General features: G+C 42.8%; 1 protein-coding gene across 2 annotated transcripts in view; it reads right to left on the reverse strand.

Moving 5' to 3' along the window:
- Positions 1-14280, reverse strand: part of LOC126474110 (esterase FE4-like) — a 111996-nt gene extending 97716 nt beyond the window's left edge. For both annotated transcript variants that reach the window (XM_050101536.1, XM_050101535.1), the window contains exons 1-2: positions 14035-14280; positions 7043-7174 (exon numbers count right to left, since the gene is read on the reverse strand). In XM_050101536.1, the coding sequence (XP_049957493.1) occupies positions 7043-7174; positions 14035-14250 (348 nt within the window). In that variant the 5' untranslated portion in view covers positions 14251-14280. The remainder of the gene's footprint in view (positions 1-7042; positions 7175-14034) is intronic.
- Between the last annotated feature and the right edge of the window lie 236 nt (positions 14281-14516).

Raw genomic sequence — 14516 nt, forward strand, 5'->3', positions numbered from 1 at the left:
AGGTATAAGTAGGGGGAAGCAATATATTCGATACCTTATCCAGAAACGCACCCTCTCGAAACCTGGCGAGCAAGCTACACCGCGATGCAGAGCGCCGCTCTTGCAGAGTCTGCCCTTTCATCATTGCGGACGAAAGACAGTAGGATTATTTACAATGAATGCGCGGAAGTCTTGTGTGACGTTTCGGACGATTTGGCCGACTGGGAAGAAGACACTGAATATAAAAAAAAAAAAATGAAAGTGAAGCAGAAACGTAGGAAGATAGTGAAATACTGCGAAGAAGAATTCGGCGAACGCTATGGTTGCCAACTGATTCGGCTGAATCAGACAACGAAGAGAGTGCACAGTGGTCATACTTTGATTTACCGAGGACCAATAATAAATTTGAAGGATCCCCGGGTCAAAATATATTTCCTAAAGATACACAGAGCGTCGAGGATATCGTAGAATTATATATTGGGAGCGATCTTACTGAATATATTAGCAACGAAGCCAGCAAGTACTACAGCCAAAATTGCGATAGAAGGAAAGTGGATTTAAAAAATGCCAAATTTCCGACGTTACGGGACCCGAACGTAGAAAATGGTTTGGGCTTTTTAACCCTATGGGAATTATAAGAAAAGCATGGATCGATGGTTTTAGTCAACGAATCCGTTGATAGACACACCGATATTTCGCAAAACGATGTCCCGAAACAGATTCAGACAAATATTATCATTTTTACATTTTTCCTACAGCAACAATAAACCGGATAATATCGACCAGCTTCTCAAAGTGCAATTCGTAAGTGATTATTTTTCCAAAAGGTTTAAAGAAAGGGTTTAATCTAAGTCAAAATATCTCAACTGATGAAGGAATGGTACTGTGGCGTGGACGGTTAAATTTTAAAGTTTACAATTCGTCGAAATTACGAAATTCTACAGATTCATTCGGATGATGTGTGGTTCGAGTACGGGATACTTTCCTCATTCAGAAATATTCCGGCGCTGGACAGCCTCCAGCGAAAACAGTGATGGAACTATTGACACCTTGTGATGGAAAGTGGCATCACCTCTGCATGGATCATTATAATAGCAGTGTAGAACTTGCAGACAAGTTACTTGAAAAGAAAATACGAGCTTGTGGAACGATACGGCAAAATAGAGGATTTCAGGAACATAAAAATGCGCAAAAGTCAATGTGTTTGAGGCCTGTCATCAACGGAAAGGTGACAAGCGGCCGGCGACAAGCCAAGTAAATCGAACTAGCGCTGCCGGCGCCAGGCGAATAAATTTGTACGAGACGTGCGGACGGCAAAGTGTTAAGAAGCTGTTAACGTTAGTTGAAGTTTTTGCGGTCAGTTGCGAGAAGCAAATTTTATAAAATACGGCTGAGACCCTTGGGCAGCGCGAACACATGATTCGGGGTGCATGCGGCCCGCCGGCTGCAGTTTAACGACCACTGCTCTAAACACATGGAGGCGAACGCCGTCTGCTGCTCCAGCAAAACTACGCCGCACATTAACGGCAGGCGACACTCGGTGTCGACGGTCGGCAACGCCATTGTGCTGCTGCCTCCACGCTAACCGCCCCCACTCCAGGCGCCACTGTCGAGCTTCCTTCCGTAGCTGTTCGCTTTCACCTCCGCGGTGGCCTCACGCGGATCAGTGGATGCCCTTCCTCCGTTCTGAACACGGAACACCTTGCTGCAGCCCCGTCGATACCGAACAAGCTCGGTCCCCGCGCCAGTGCCTGGCCTCCAGTGACGGACCGCACACTTCTCCGCCCCTTGGCATTTCCGCGTCCTGGAATAAATCGACCTGTATAAATAATGGCTGATTGCTGTATGCCTCCAGAATGAGATTTTCACTCTGCAGCGGATTGTGCGCTGATATGAAACTTCCTGACAGATTAAAACTGTGTGCCGGACTGATAGTCGAACTCGGGTTCGAGTCCCGGTCCGGCACACAGTTTTAATCTGCCAGGAAGTATGCAGACACGGAGCGACCTTCTGCCTCTGGCCGGGAACAGTGTAACGAGAGGGTCTTTTCTAGGCGGCGGCAAGGGGAGAACGCTTAGCTCCTCGTGGCTTAGCCGGTGAACGAGCCAGAGAAGGGGCAGCACAGTGGCCGTCCACCTGGGAGAACAACATCAGAGATAAAGGCGCCGACTGCACCGAGCAGTGCCGTAGAGAGCGTGCCGTTCCATCTGATTCCTAACACTGCTCTTGTTCGAGGGACAGGCAGTACCTGCGCTTTCTACTGTGTGCAGTTTACTCGATTCCCTAAGAGGAACGATGCTCTGTGCTACTGAAGTTGAACTGAATTTTCTGAATGTGCTATCTGCCATTCCATGTTGTACGTTATGGACCTTAATACACTTAATGTAGTACATTTGTGGTATAGTCCCACTGAGGTTACTAAACACGCTACTTCCATTAGTTTCTTTTAAACAGTTCTTTCCCTGAAATTTATCCTTGGTGCACACTATATTTTTATTCTACTATTGTTTCTTTATAGTACATCTTGCGCATAGGCCTTTGAACCTACGTTACTACTATTTTATTATCGTTCCGTGTTACTGGACACATGCCCTGTTTACAGGTACCGGGCGCAAATATGGTAACAACGCGAGAAATGTGTACTTGAACAAAAGTGCAGCTGCTGGCCAAGCCTGCAGGTTAGGGTAAGGTAGAGTAAGAGTACACGTCAGGTTAGAGTTCGCAGTGGCATCTTCTCTTCATTGGCAACGCTGACCGAAACCGGAAAACTGCATTTAGTTGTTGGTTCTATATTGACGCCATCACGTGTAATCTTGAAGAGCTCCGCCAGGTTTACGGGTTGTAGCAGCTAAATATAAGCTTTTGTTTTAGATTAAGTAATCTTTTACTTGTACATCCAAACAGTAAGCGCTGTCTAGGTGTCCGCTAGGAAATTAAACTACTTGCCAAATGAATCACCGTTCTTTAAGCAACAAACCACAGCAAAACTGCGGAACCAAGCAGAAACTGCCATTTGTGATATTTTCTTGAACTGTGTGGCCAATCGGTTAAGGGTACACTGTAAGACAACTGGAAAGATTACGCGCGTGCTCTAACTCTTCCCCCCTTCCCCGCTCCTCCGTCTTCGGTTCTAACGGTTACTAATCCAGGAAGGCCCATTGGGCAGACATATGTGAGTGCTTTGCTCGAGCTTCATGTTCTAGAGTATCCGCAATCTAAACAGCTGAGAAATCCTCCTTGTGAAACGGAATGTTCAGGTTTAATCCGGATGTCTTCGCATCAGAAGATTTTGCTCCATCAGAAATAACTGAGAGAGTTGAATTTCCAACTACTCAAGAAGGCAGAGCAGTATAACAAGAGGCCACGGACAAAAGCTGCTTCTCAGTGACACATGATTTGTCTGTGCAGTCAGCAGGAAAAAACCAAGAGCGTAACACAAACTAAGTTCAGAGAGCTGATATACGAACAGCCGTAGGCCTGTCGAGTATTTATCCACTGCCAAAATATGATCGACACATAACAAAGAAGAAAATCCGACAAAATGCATTCTTAAACAAACAACCTAAATCAGGCAAAACCAAGAAGAGACAAAATACCAGTATCAACAACGCAGAATCTCTATGGCTAATCTGGACTTATCCGTGCGATCATCTTCAGGAACAACCAGATCCAAATCCAAGGAGCGCTCCCATGTTTTAAACTGTCCAGGATGTGGTGAAGTCTACAAGCAGCCTACCACTGAACGCTGGATTAATGTGATAATTGCTCCCAATAGTGCTACGAAGAAAGCACAGGTTATGAAGGACATGTTGAATTTTCTTGTGATTTATTTTAGTGCATACTTTTTGAATACATGTTGTGGCGTCACCGCCAGGCACCACACTTGCTAGGTGGTAGCTTAAATCGGCCGCGGTCCATTTAGTACATGTCGGACCCGCACGTCGCCACTGTGTGATCGCAGACCGAGCGCCACCACAAGGCAGGTCTCGAGATACGGACGAGCACTCGACCCCAGTTGTACGGACGACATTGCTAGCGACTACACGGACCAAGCATCGCTCATTAGCCGAGCAGACAGTTAGAATAGCCTTCAGCTAAGTCCATGGCTACGACCTAGCAAGGCGCCATTTGTAACATTGCATGTACCTCAAGATAGAGTCTCACTTGTATCACCAAGAACGTTGTAAACCAATGAAGATATAAAAGTTAAGTGTTCTAGTAGCTACATACTTTTCTTTATAACATTAATAAGTATCCTGTTTCAGACCTCTATCTAGCCGACTTAAGATTACGCGTGCCTTTTGGCTACTTCAGTGTGGCGTAGCTGTCTTGTTACGCCACAACACATGTCGTGCACCATCACAAGACTATGCGGCTAAGAGTACGAACGAGAAATGTCTTACATATGTAGACATCTGAGGTTTATGTTAAAAGCTAGGCAGCTGCAACCGTTATACGTTGTTCCCAATTAAGCCAGCAATAATTTATTATAAGAAAAGTTTGTTTTAAACTTATCTACTGGGTCTGAGCGGTTAAATGCTAAGTGCGTACTCTTTCCCAACTTTTCCCTACTCTGTTGTATTTGATCATGAATGACACATGTGCAAGTGTCATTCGTGGTCATAACAGTGTTCTGTGTGGCATTGTATCGGAACTAACTGAATTCGAATGTGGGCAAAGTGTTAGTGGTCGTTTGTGGGTGGTGCTGTAACCAAAGTAGCAGAAGTGTTTCGTGTTTCAAGTGGTAGCGCATCGAAGATTGTTACCGCATTCAGGGAAAGGGGATAAAAATAATCCCTTAAGTCCTAACGCGGAAGAAACTATGTGATAGTAAAGGATGGTCATTGGACAGGACTGTGACAGAAAATAAGAGATAGCTGTAAAAGTCACTCCAGAAGTGAATGTCGCATTCGTGAACCCTACCAATACCAAAAAAGGGAGCTCCATAAGGTAGGAATTACAGGGGGACCTGGATTTCCAAAACCACACCCCAGTGATGCAGATGCCCATAAAAGGAAAACGGGTTGTCGAAGCCATAAAACGCGAAATATGGAGCAATGGAAGAATATCATTTGATCGGATGAGTCTAGTTTCAAACTGTTTCCAATTTCTGGCAGACTTTTCGTCCCAAGAGTAAATACAGCGGGGTTCGGTGATGATTTGAGCAGCCATAGCGTGGTATTCAATAGGCCTCGTGGTTAGAAAGCAATTTCACATTACTGCCGAGCATTAAGTGACCGTTCTAGCTGATCAAATCGATCCTATGGTAGAATATTTGTGCACCAATGGTAACGCTTCGGTTCAAGACTACACGACCGCTGTTCACACAACTCGCATAGTCCATGACTTGTTTTATAAGCGCTAGGATGAACTGTCACATGTCCCCTGGTCACTAAAATTATCAGGTCTCAGTAGTATTGAACTATTGCGGTCTGCATTGGATAGAAGAGTGCATCATTGCTATTCACTTCCTACATCGTTACCTGAACTTGCCGCTATTTTGGTCGACGAATGTTATGAGATTCCCATGAAAACCATACGACACCTCCATTTATCCATTACGTGAAGACTGGAAGCTGATCTCAATACGAACAGTTGGCCTATCCCGTACTAGGCATGGTAATATCTTGTGGTTTTGGTGTTTCGATATTTTTGTCCGTCCCTTGTATAAGACTTTAGGAGTATTTTATTTTTATTTCGTTTATCCACACCAGATATCTTTCTTGTTTATAAGCCAGTTTTGTGGGTAATTCTACAGGTTGGATAATTAAGTTGATTGCAAACCACTTCCACACAACAGCATACTCTTCTGCTGAGTGATTCCCTCGTACTGTACTGTTTCTCCTGGGTGGAATTGGGTTTAAAAAAAGTAAACTAAATATTATGACAAATTTTATAAATAATCGACAAGTGCGCCAAAGAAGAAGAGATAGAACTACAATGGACATGTTATTCCATGGACTCTTGCGCTTCTATGCATGGAATATCTTTCCTTTGTCATTCGCTTATCTTATCTGCTTGGATTCGGACCTAAGAGGACGTTCTTGTGTAAAGCTCATCTTGCTGTACCAGCTGATAATGTAAGTTGTACTTAAAACCCGAAAAATATAATGGTTATTTTGTCAAAAGAATTTGTGTATGTGGTCAATCTATTGTAAATCTGATACCTTTATTGCCTTAAGTAGATATGGGCCTTAAAAAAGAATTTTCGTCGTTAGGCGCCATCTTAGAAAAATCTTTAACATTTTCTTTCAGCTCATCTTCGAGACGTGCCGTCGGTTGGGACAATTAACTTTATTTCAGATCCCACGAGACTGGAGGCAGCTACTAATAATTTAACAATTTTATTTACAGATTTTCTTTATATCACGAGATAACATCCCAGGTAGAAAAGGTCTGGTCAAAAGATTCCAGTTCCATTACAGGATTTCATTTGTAGCTGCTACTCTTGTTATCTTATATTGGGAAATCGAGACGAAGCCACGATCTATCGACGATTACGTAACTACCCTGACAACTGAGCTAGTTTACTGAGTGCTTATACACATTGGGCTAAATTAAACAACGTATTACACTGTTAATAATATTCCTACATTAGTTATTTCTCTTTTATGCTGAGCCATTGCATTAATGTGTGTTTCTTTTCTGTATAAGTTACGGCTCATATTTTATTTTATTACATTACAGTACCATTTCTAACATCACGTAAATTCGAAGTATGGGAGCTTTTATAACTCTAACATTAATTAATATTGTATTCTGAATCATCAAATTCGTATGTCTTGAGAGCACTTTCCCTAATATGACTTGAAAGTAAACGATAACAGAAGTAGTTCTGTGGGTTACTGAGGACGTTACACCTCTTCCGAATGTTGCTGATATCTCATCTCGTGGCGGCATCGTATGCGTCCCATTGTTGATAAATTTTTATAAGAGACACGATACGAACCTTTCACGAAGCTAATAACTCAGACTACAATATTATCGTCAATAGATAGGTACAACGTCTAAATGTCGTTGCAACCCTACACAGGATAAACTAAACAATAAAGTACGAGCATACCTCTGGCGTGAAGACATTTAGGTATAGGCAGTCCTCACTCTCGTCGGGCCCCAGCTGTTTATTCTGCGGGCATACTGGGCCCGGGACGGTGGCATCGCGGATGTTCAGCCAGGAGTCAGGAGGTTGAGGGCTCTGTAACACAACGAAACGAACTGAGGAATTACATAAGAAACACCTTGAGCGCATATTAAAGTACGTCACATTTCTGCAGTAGTTTCTCCAAATGTACGGAGTATTTGAGCAGTTAAACAGTGTTAGCCGTTTGATAATATCGAAATGTAAATATTGGGACTATGGAGTGACAGGTAGTTTCTAGGTATTCCTGTCACAAAATAAATTAACTTAGTGGCAGGTTTAACGTCCCAAATTATGTACTATTTAATGAGTCGGTCCGTAGTGTCCAACGGGCACAGTATTTCGGCGATCAGACATGTAACCATCAGCGCAGCTGACGATGGCGACATGTCTGATCGCCGAAATATTGTGCCCGTTGGACACTATGGACCGGCAGTACACCCGTGGACTGTTCGAGAAAGAAATACGGCGTGAGTAACTGAAGAATCACATATTTAATGAATGTTTCTTGGCTGATGCCAACCATAGAAATTTATCCTGAGGAAGTAACATTATTTTAGCAATATAAACCACGTAGCATGTATTTGGTGCAACAATACATAAAATGTTGGTCGTATCGGCAATAGGACGAAATATACATAACCAATATTCCCATATTTTTGGGCCATTGTCATGTTTATAGTGTTTGAAAGGTATTTCCACCATTCGAATGTACAAACGTATATATTTTATAGTGCCATCGATATTTCGGCCTTAAGTACAACAATGTCGAGTATAATTAGACTTTGTCAAGTTATGTCGTCGTCAGTATCTACTGAACTGTGTGTCGCAGCCTGTAAATAAGCACAAAATCACAAAATGTATGGCAGACAGATGACAAACATGTTTTTCAACCATAGAACAGTTGAGCCACGGAAAACATCAGTACAGTCATTTTACGTGCAGTGAACGGGATATAGTATATTTTCAGACCGTGTTCACTGCACATGATGTTCATTCTGTGGCTCAATTGTTCTATGATTGGAAAAAATGTTTGCTATCTGTCCGCCACAAATTTTGCGATTTTGTACTTATCTACAAGCCAATACACCCAGGTTAATAGTTCCTGACGATGACTTCCATTAACAAAGTCTAATTATACGCAACTCTGTTGTATGTGATAACCACTGAAGGCCGAAATCATGACAGTAATATAAAATAAAGAAGTGCGCGCAGTACAACGGCGGAAAAATTTTTCAGACGTACGTAACTAAGTTAGGCAAATACATTAATGAAAGTGATAACTTTATAGCAGTGATTGTATACCAGATTAGCACAAAACAACTATTACCGCTACATTATCTGTGCTCTGGACAGAAAATATCATATTTGAGAAAGGACGAGATGCTTTATTGAAGCTTACCTGTTCCCTGCCAGCGTCGGCGTGGCTGTCTGGTTAGGAGGAAAAGAAAGAAAATAGGAAGCACGTGTTTGAATTATGCGTGGAGAATGGATATAGGCCAGAATCTCCTTCTCCCCCTGCCTCTTTCCGCCTCCTCCTCCACCTCTCTTTCTCCATATGCTCCTCCTTCCCCCTCTGTCTATCGATCACTTCCTCCCCTCTCTTCGCCCATCTTCTCTTCCCCACCCTCTCTGACATTTAATCTCGTTTATTCTCATTTCAAATTCAGATTCTGTACAATTCAATGAGTCCAAACGTTTGTTAAAAAATGTATAAAAATTTGAAGTAAATTTGTCGAGTACTTTTTGGAGGGTTTGGAGACGATGTTATGCTTCGTGCTCTGCAGCTTACAGAAATTTGTTGAAGGACATATTCTACACACCATCAGCTGCACTATAATTATTTTATTTGCTAAAACTGGTTTTCGGGTTTGTAACCCATGCTCAGTGGCATCTGATACAGAGGAGCAAACAACTATGAGTATATAGATTTCTAAAAAATGGTAATACATATAGTAGCAATAATAAAAGTCTACTTACGCCCTTTTATAGTAATGACATACTTGTCAGTTAATATGACAGGATATGAAATATGTCTAATAACATCAGTGATATATTCTACCAGTTCGTATGATTTTCTCTATGCGAGGGAACAGAAAAAAAATAACTTCATTACTTGGTGACAGTATGTCGGCCACGTGGAACCTACAATTTTTAGGAATCCTGATTTGGTGCATTTTAGAAAGGGCAAACAGGACGCCACTGGCACAGAAAACGTAGCTTTTTAAGGTTTGGTGGCGACATTCTCTAGGAAAAACATGCAGAGAGGCATTTTCTAGCTTCTAGAAATGAGGGACTTGTCGGTTAGCTCTTGGTCACTTGTGATCGACTCTCGGCTTCCGGCTCTTGATAACTCAACTTTGGAACTTACTTTGCAGGTCCGAAGTGGCAGATTTGGAAGGCAGCTCTCCACAGCAGTGGTGGCTGGCATTGTCCTATGTTCGAGTTCACAGCAGCGCACTGCTCGGTGCGCTTTTGATGGCAACCGATCACGCACCAGCGGTCTGCTCGCATTACATAGACTAGTATGACAAGAGTAGCCTGCAGCACCAGCACGTTGGATCAATGGGAGCTTCGGGACTGAACAACGTTTACGGTTTGGTCTTTCCATGTTCGACAGTACAGTCACAGCTGTATGGATAACTTCAGCTTCTCATTCAATCCATACAATCACTGTTATCGATGCTTAAACAAACTACGATAATTTTTTTTAGGAAAGGAAGACAATGTTTAGCATACCCCATCCCAAATTAATTAACTTAGTCAGGCGTTAATTATTTATCTTCGTTCTTTATTGAGGGTTGAAATGTGAATCAAACAATTTCAAGGTATTTCTTTTTCACATTTTACGCATAAAAATTTTGGAATAAATTCAAAATCGAGATCAGTATTTTTGCATAAAATAATTGTGAACGCCCCAAATTATCCCTTTCTGTCGTTCTGTTCATTTTCTGGGATGAAAATTTCGTAATTTTGTATTCAAGAAAAATTTTTTTAGAAACGTTTTCATGTAGCAGAAACCAAAATCGTAATATCCAAGTTATGGGCTGTCCACTGCGGTGGACACTGTGACGTAGCGGTATAATTTTTCATACTTTTCAGAAATTTTTCTTTACTTTGCATCTCTAAAATTATTGTGACGTTTGTTTTTAAAGTAATGGAACACTTAAATAACACGCTCGTAAAACAGTTATGAAAATTTATTAGAGACACCTTTAAAAAGTGGGATGATTTTCAAGTAATATTTATTTTGTGTAGAATTGTAGAAAGCAGTTGTGCCCTCCACCTGTTCAAACATGGAGCTTGCGTTTGTTACGTTGCATATGAGTTTCAGCTTTGCAGCCTGAGTTTTTACAATTAGATACCGATTCCTGCTGACCAAAATATCGTAAATGGTCCACAGAATCACATCTGATATCCTCTATCGGTTTCAGTCCATTTCTGCCCTTTGCTGTCACATGTACTGCGCTAGCTTCACCCGATGGTCTGCCTCTCTAGTTTATAGTCCGTTTTCGTGCCATAATCTACTATCTGCAGTACATTTGCTCTACAGAGGCACTCTATCCAAGACTTGAGTCAGAAACATGTTTTTCGAAAATGTGCTTGTTAGATAGTATATCAGAAGCAGACTCAACAACATGATTAGCTTCGGCTACATCTTCCTCCTCTACATCCTCTATTGTCTGCGAAAGTTTATTATTGCTGTCGGTCACTGAAGAAAAAAATATCACCTTCAAGTTCTTCAGTAGCAGATATCGACTGTCACTGTTTTCCTGAATTTCTACAATCTCTTACACAGTGGGCTTTTTTTAACTCCTCATTATTATTGGAATTATTCCAACTAATTAACAACAAGACAAGAGAAGACAAGACCAAGCACTTAGAACCAGCATACATGTAAAACGAGGATTGTTGCAGGAAACCAAAGATAAGGATCGCTAAGGACACTTTGTTCATTATCGTTCACGAATTTTTGAAGTTGCCTTGGCAACTGTAATTCCGCTAACTTACGATTGCAACTGGTTTTGAAATTATGGAAACCTTCATCAACAGGAAAAAGTGCCAGAACTATTGATTATTTGGGAAACAAATTATACAATTATAAAGGCTAAGTAATCGCAGCCACAATATTTCACAGCCGACACTTTGTACATGCCTTCAAAGTTCAAAAGTTGATAAACAGATGGCACTGGAATTTAGACTTGTAGAAGATAATGTTCACTACAAATCATGCTATGCCTGGTTCCATACAACGCTTACAGACGCGTATATCGACCGAAAATAAAATAGTACACTACGATGGAAAAATACACCGAAAGTGTTAAATCTCACTACTAGGCCGACAATTTCTAAATCGTTAATTCAGTCAGTTGTACATATTTAATCCAGTACTGTTGCTTAAAGGCGGAACAGCCTCACAGTTTGTTGCGACACCGATTTTTCTACACGCACAAACTGGGTTTCACAACTATGTGGACGGTTTACAGCCACGCAGTCGCAAGTTTGCGAGGCAGATGATTATGACAGTCGCGTGTTTTTGTGAACTGTAAGGGGAAGCCAAAAAATTTCCTTTTGAGGGCCATACTGTGATGTGCACACGCACATGCAACATAGCACGAGTCCAATACTCGAATACAATCGCCGACACATACGTAAGGGATTAGTGTGGCATTCGTGTCTTCCGGACGTGCGTGCAGGACAGGATGTGCAGGAGGCAGTTAAGGAGTTCTTCACGCAGAAGAACACAGTATTTTACCAAACGGGTATCTTCAACGTGGTGCGTCGTTGGGACGACTGCCTCAACGCTCACGGCCATTCTGCCTGATCGGCATACCGATTCTGGACTGTACGGCCTTCTAACGGAAACTTATTGATCACTCCTTATACTTTATGTTGTGAATGAAGCTTTGATCAGCTATCGTTACGAAGGGAATAATAGGCGTAGGAAATGAACTTAATTCTCCATGTAATGAGATACTGACACACTCTGTGCGTTACCTGCCAGCTTTCGTTTATAGCTAAACAGTTTTACGCCGCAAAATGCTCTATTTTTTTTTCAGAGAAATAAACTTTTTGATCTACAATTATAAGATTCAGTGTCGTTTTCTTTTATGAGTCAAACTGCGACCATCTGCTTACACTCATTTTATGCTGCCATTAACAACCACTGCTAGGAAGTCTTATGGCCGCTGGGTAGTTAGTCTACTTTCGAGCCAAAGACAGTATTTAAATTCCAATCTTGAAGTCAAGTCCCGCTCTCAGTGTGTCTAATTTATGTGTGTAACGGAGGTCGCAAGTCCTGTATTCCCTGGGGAAAACACTGATATTTACTGCTGGTATATCTCAACATCGCAGTGAGGCAATTTTTTCACATTGTGAACAAATCGTTCCAAGTTAGCACACTCTACGATAAAGGAAGCTACACACTACGAGGAAATTATACGAATGGTGCGGAAATCGGTAGACGCGCTGAACATGCAAACACAAAAACATAATTAAAATTTCAGAAAAATTGGATGGTTTATTCAAGAGAAACAGCTTCACAAACTGAGCAAGTGAATAACGCTTTTCTCTGCCTCGTGATGACTGGGTCTTTTGTGCTGTCCTTAGGTTAGTTAGGTTTAAGTAGTTCTAAGTTCTAGGGGACTGATGACCATAGATGTTAAGTCCCATAGTGCTCAGAGCCATTTGAATTTTGAATAATGCACTGCTTCATCTCTGGCCCTAATGTAAGCAGCTACTCGGCTTGTTGCTGGATGTCCTCCTGAGCGATACCGTTCAAATTCTATCCAGTTGGCATGTTAGGTACTCAAAATCCCGATCCCTGCTCATAATGCCCCAAACGTTCTCAACTGCGACCTCGCTGGACAAGGCACGGTTTTGGCAAGCACGAAGACAAGCAGTAGAAACTCTAGCCGTGCGAGGGCGGGCCTTATCTTATTGAAACGTAAGCAGAGGATGGCTTGCAATGAAGGATAACAAAACTAGGAATACAATATCGTCACGTACCGCTCTACTGTAAGGGTGCAGCAGATGACATCCAAAGGGCTCTTGCTATGAAAGAAATGGCAACCCAAATAATCACTCTTTCCTTGGGCCGTATGGAGCGGGACAGTCAGTTTGGTGTCCCACCACTGTCCAGGCCGTCTCCAGGTAGGTCTTTTATGGTAATTCGGACTAAGTTCGAAGCGGAACTCCTACTTAAGACAATTCTACTGCAGTCAATGAGGTTGCACTTCGAAGACTTGTCCGGTGATTTCCCAGACAGTGTGGGATACCAGGATGACTGTCACCTGCCGTACAGCCCAACAACCAGGAATGGTAGTCTAGGGTGCCATTCCATCTAGTACCGGTATCCTTCAGTTTGTCATCCGTGGGAACCTTACAGGACGGTGGTACGTTGACAATATTCTAAGCACCGTTTTGTTGCTCTTGACGGCAAGCCATTATATGCTCAGATTTCAGGAAGATAATGCCCGACCGCGTACTGTGAGAATTACTGCGGCTTGTTTTCGCCCTTGCCAAACCCTACCTTGTCAAGCGAGGACGACGGATCTCTCCTACACTGTAGACATCTGTACTGTTATGGGCAAAGCCCAACAACCAACCAGGGATTTTGACGATATAACGCGCCGGTTGGACAGGATTTGGCACGTTATCCCTAGGAAGATATCAATCAGTGTCAAGCCGAATAACTGCTTGCATCAGGGTCACAGGTGGACCAACGCATTGTTGACTTCCTCGATCCGTGAGACCCTTTCACTTCAATGAACTACCCATTTTTTTCTGAAGTGTAATCATTTGTTTGTTAGTATATGTACATCACATCCACCGACTTCCGCCCCATTCGCAGAGCCTGCGTCGTTCTTTCTTACAAAGGTATTGGCAGAAGGGATAAGACGTTGCGGTTCACTAACCCTGAAGCGGAGTTTCCCCACGGGCGGCTTGGCGAACGGCAGATTGTAGAAGGCCAGGTACTGCCTGCCGCCCCTCGTCGTCTCGGTGGAACCCCTCACGAGGCCCTGACGCGTCGGCACCACTAGCTGGACGCGCTCGCCGCCCTGCAAGAGGGCCAGCAGCAGCGACGCGGCCGAGATCGCCAGCAAGCACAGCAACGACGCCGCGGCCGGCATGCCTGCACTGACTGACTCACGCTTTGTACGCGCGCCACTGCTTTTACCCCGAGGATAGGCTGCGGGGTCACGGTTACGCAGCCACTCTGCCGCTTATCGAATCCCTTGACCCCTCGTAGCTGCCCTGTAACGCTTTACTATTGGGAGAGATATACCACAAGGAACTTTCCTGTTATTGAAGTTTAGGTTTAAAACCGTGATTCACCACTACACCGAAACGGATTTCGAAGCGCACTATTTTCTCAAATAACGACGTTGTTTCAAAA

The sequence above is a fragment of the Schistocerca serialis genome, chromosome 4 (assembly GCF_023864345.2).
Source record: "Schistocerca serialis cubense isolate TAMUIC-IGC-003099 chromosome 4, iqSchSeri2.2, whole genome shotgun sequence".
Classification (NCBI taxonomy): domain Eukaryota; kingdom Metazoa; phylum Arthropoda; class Insecta; order Orthoptera; family Acrididae; genus Schistocerca; species Schistocerca serialis.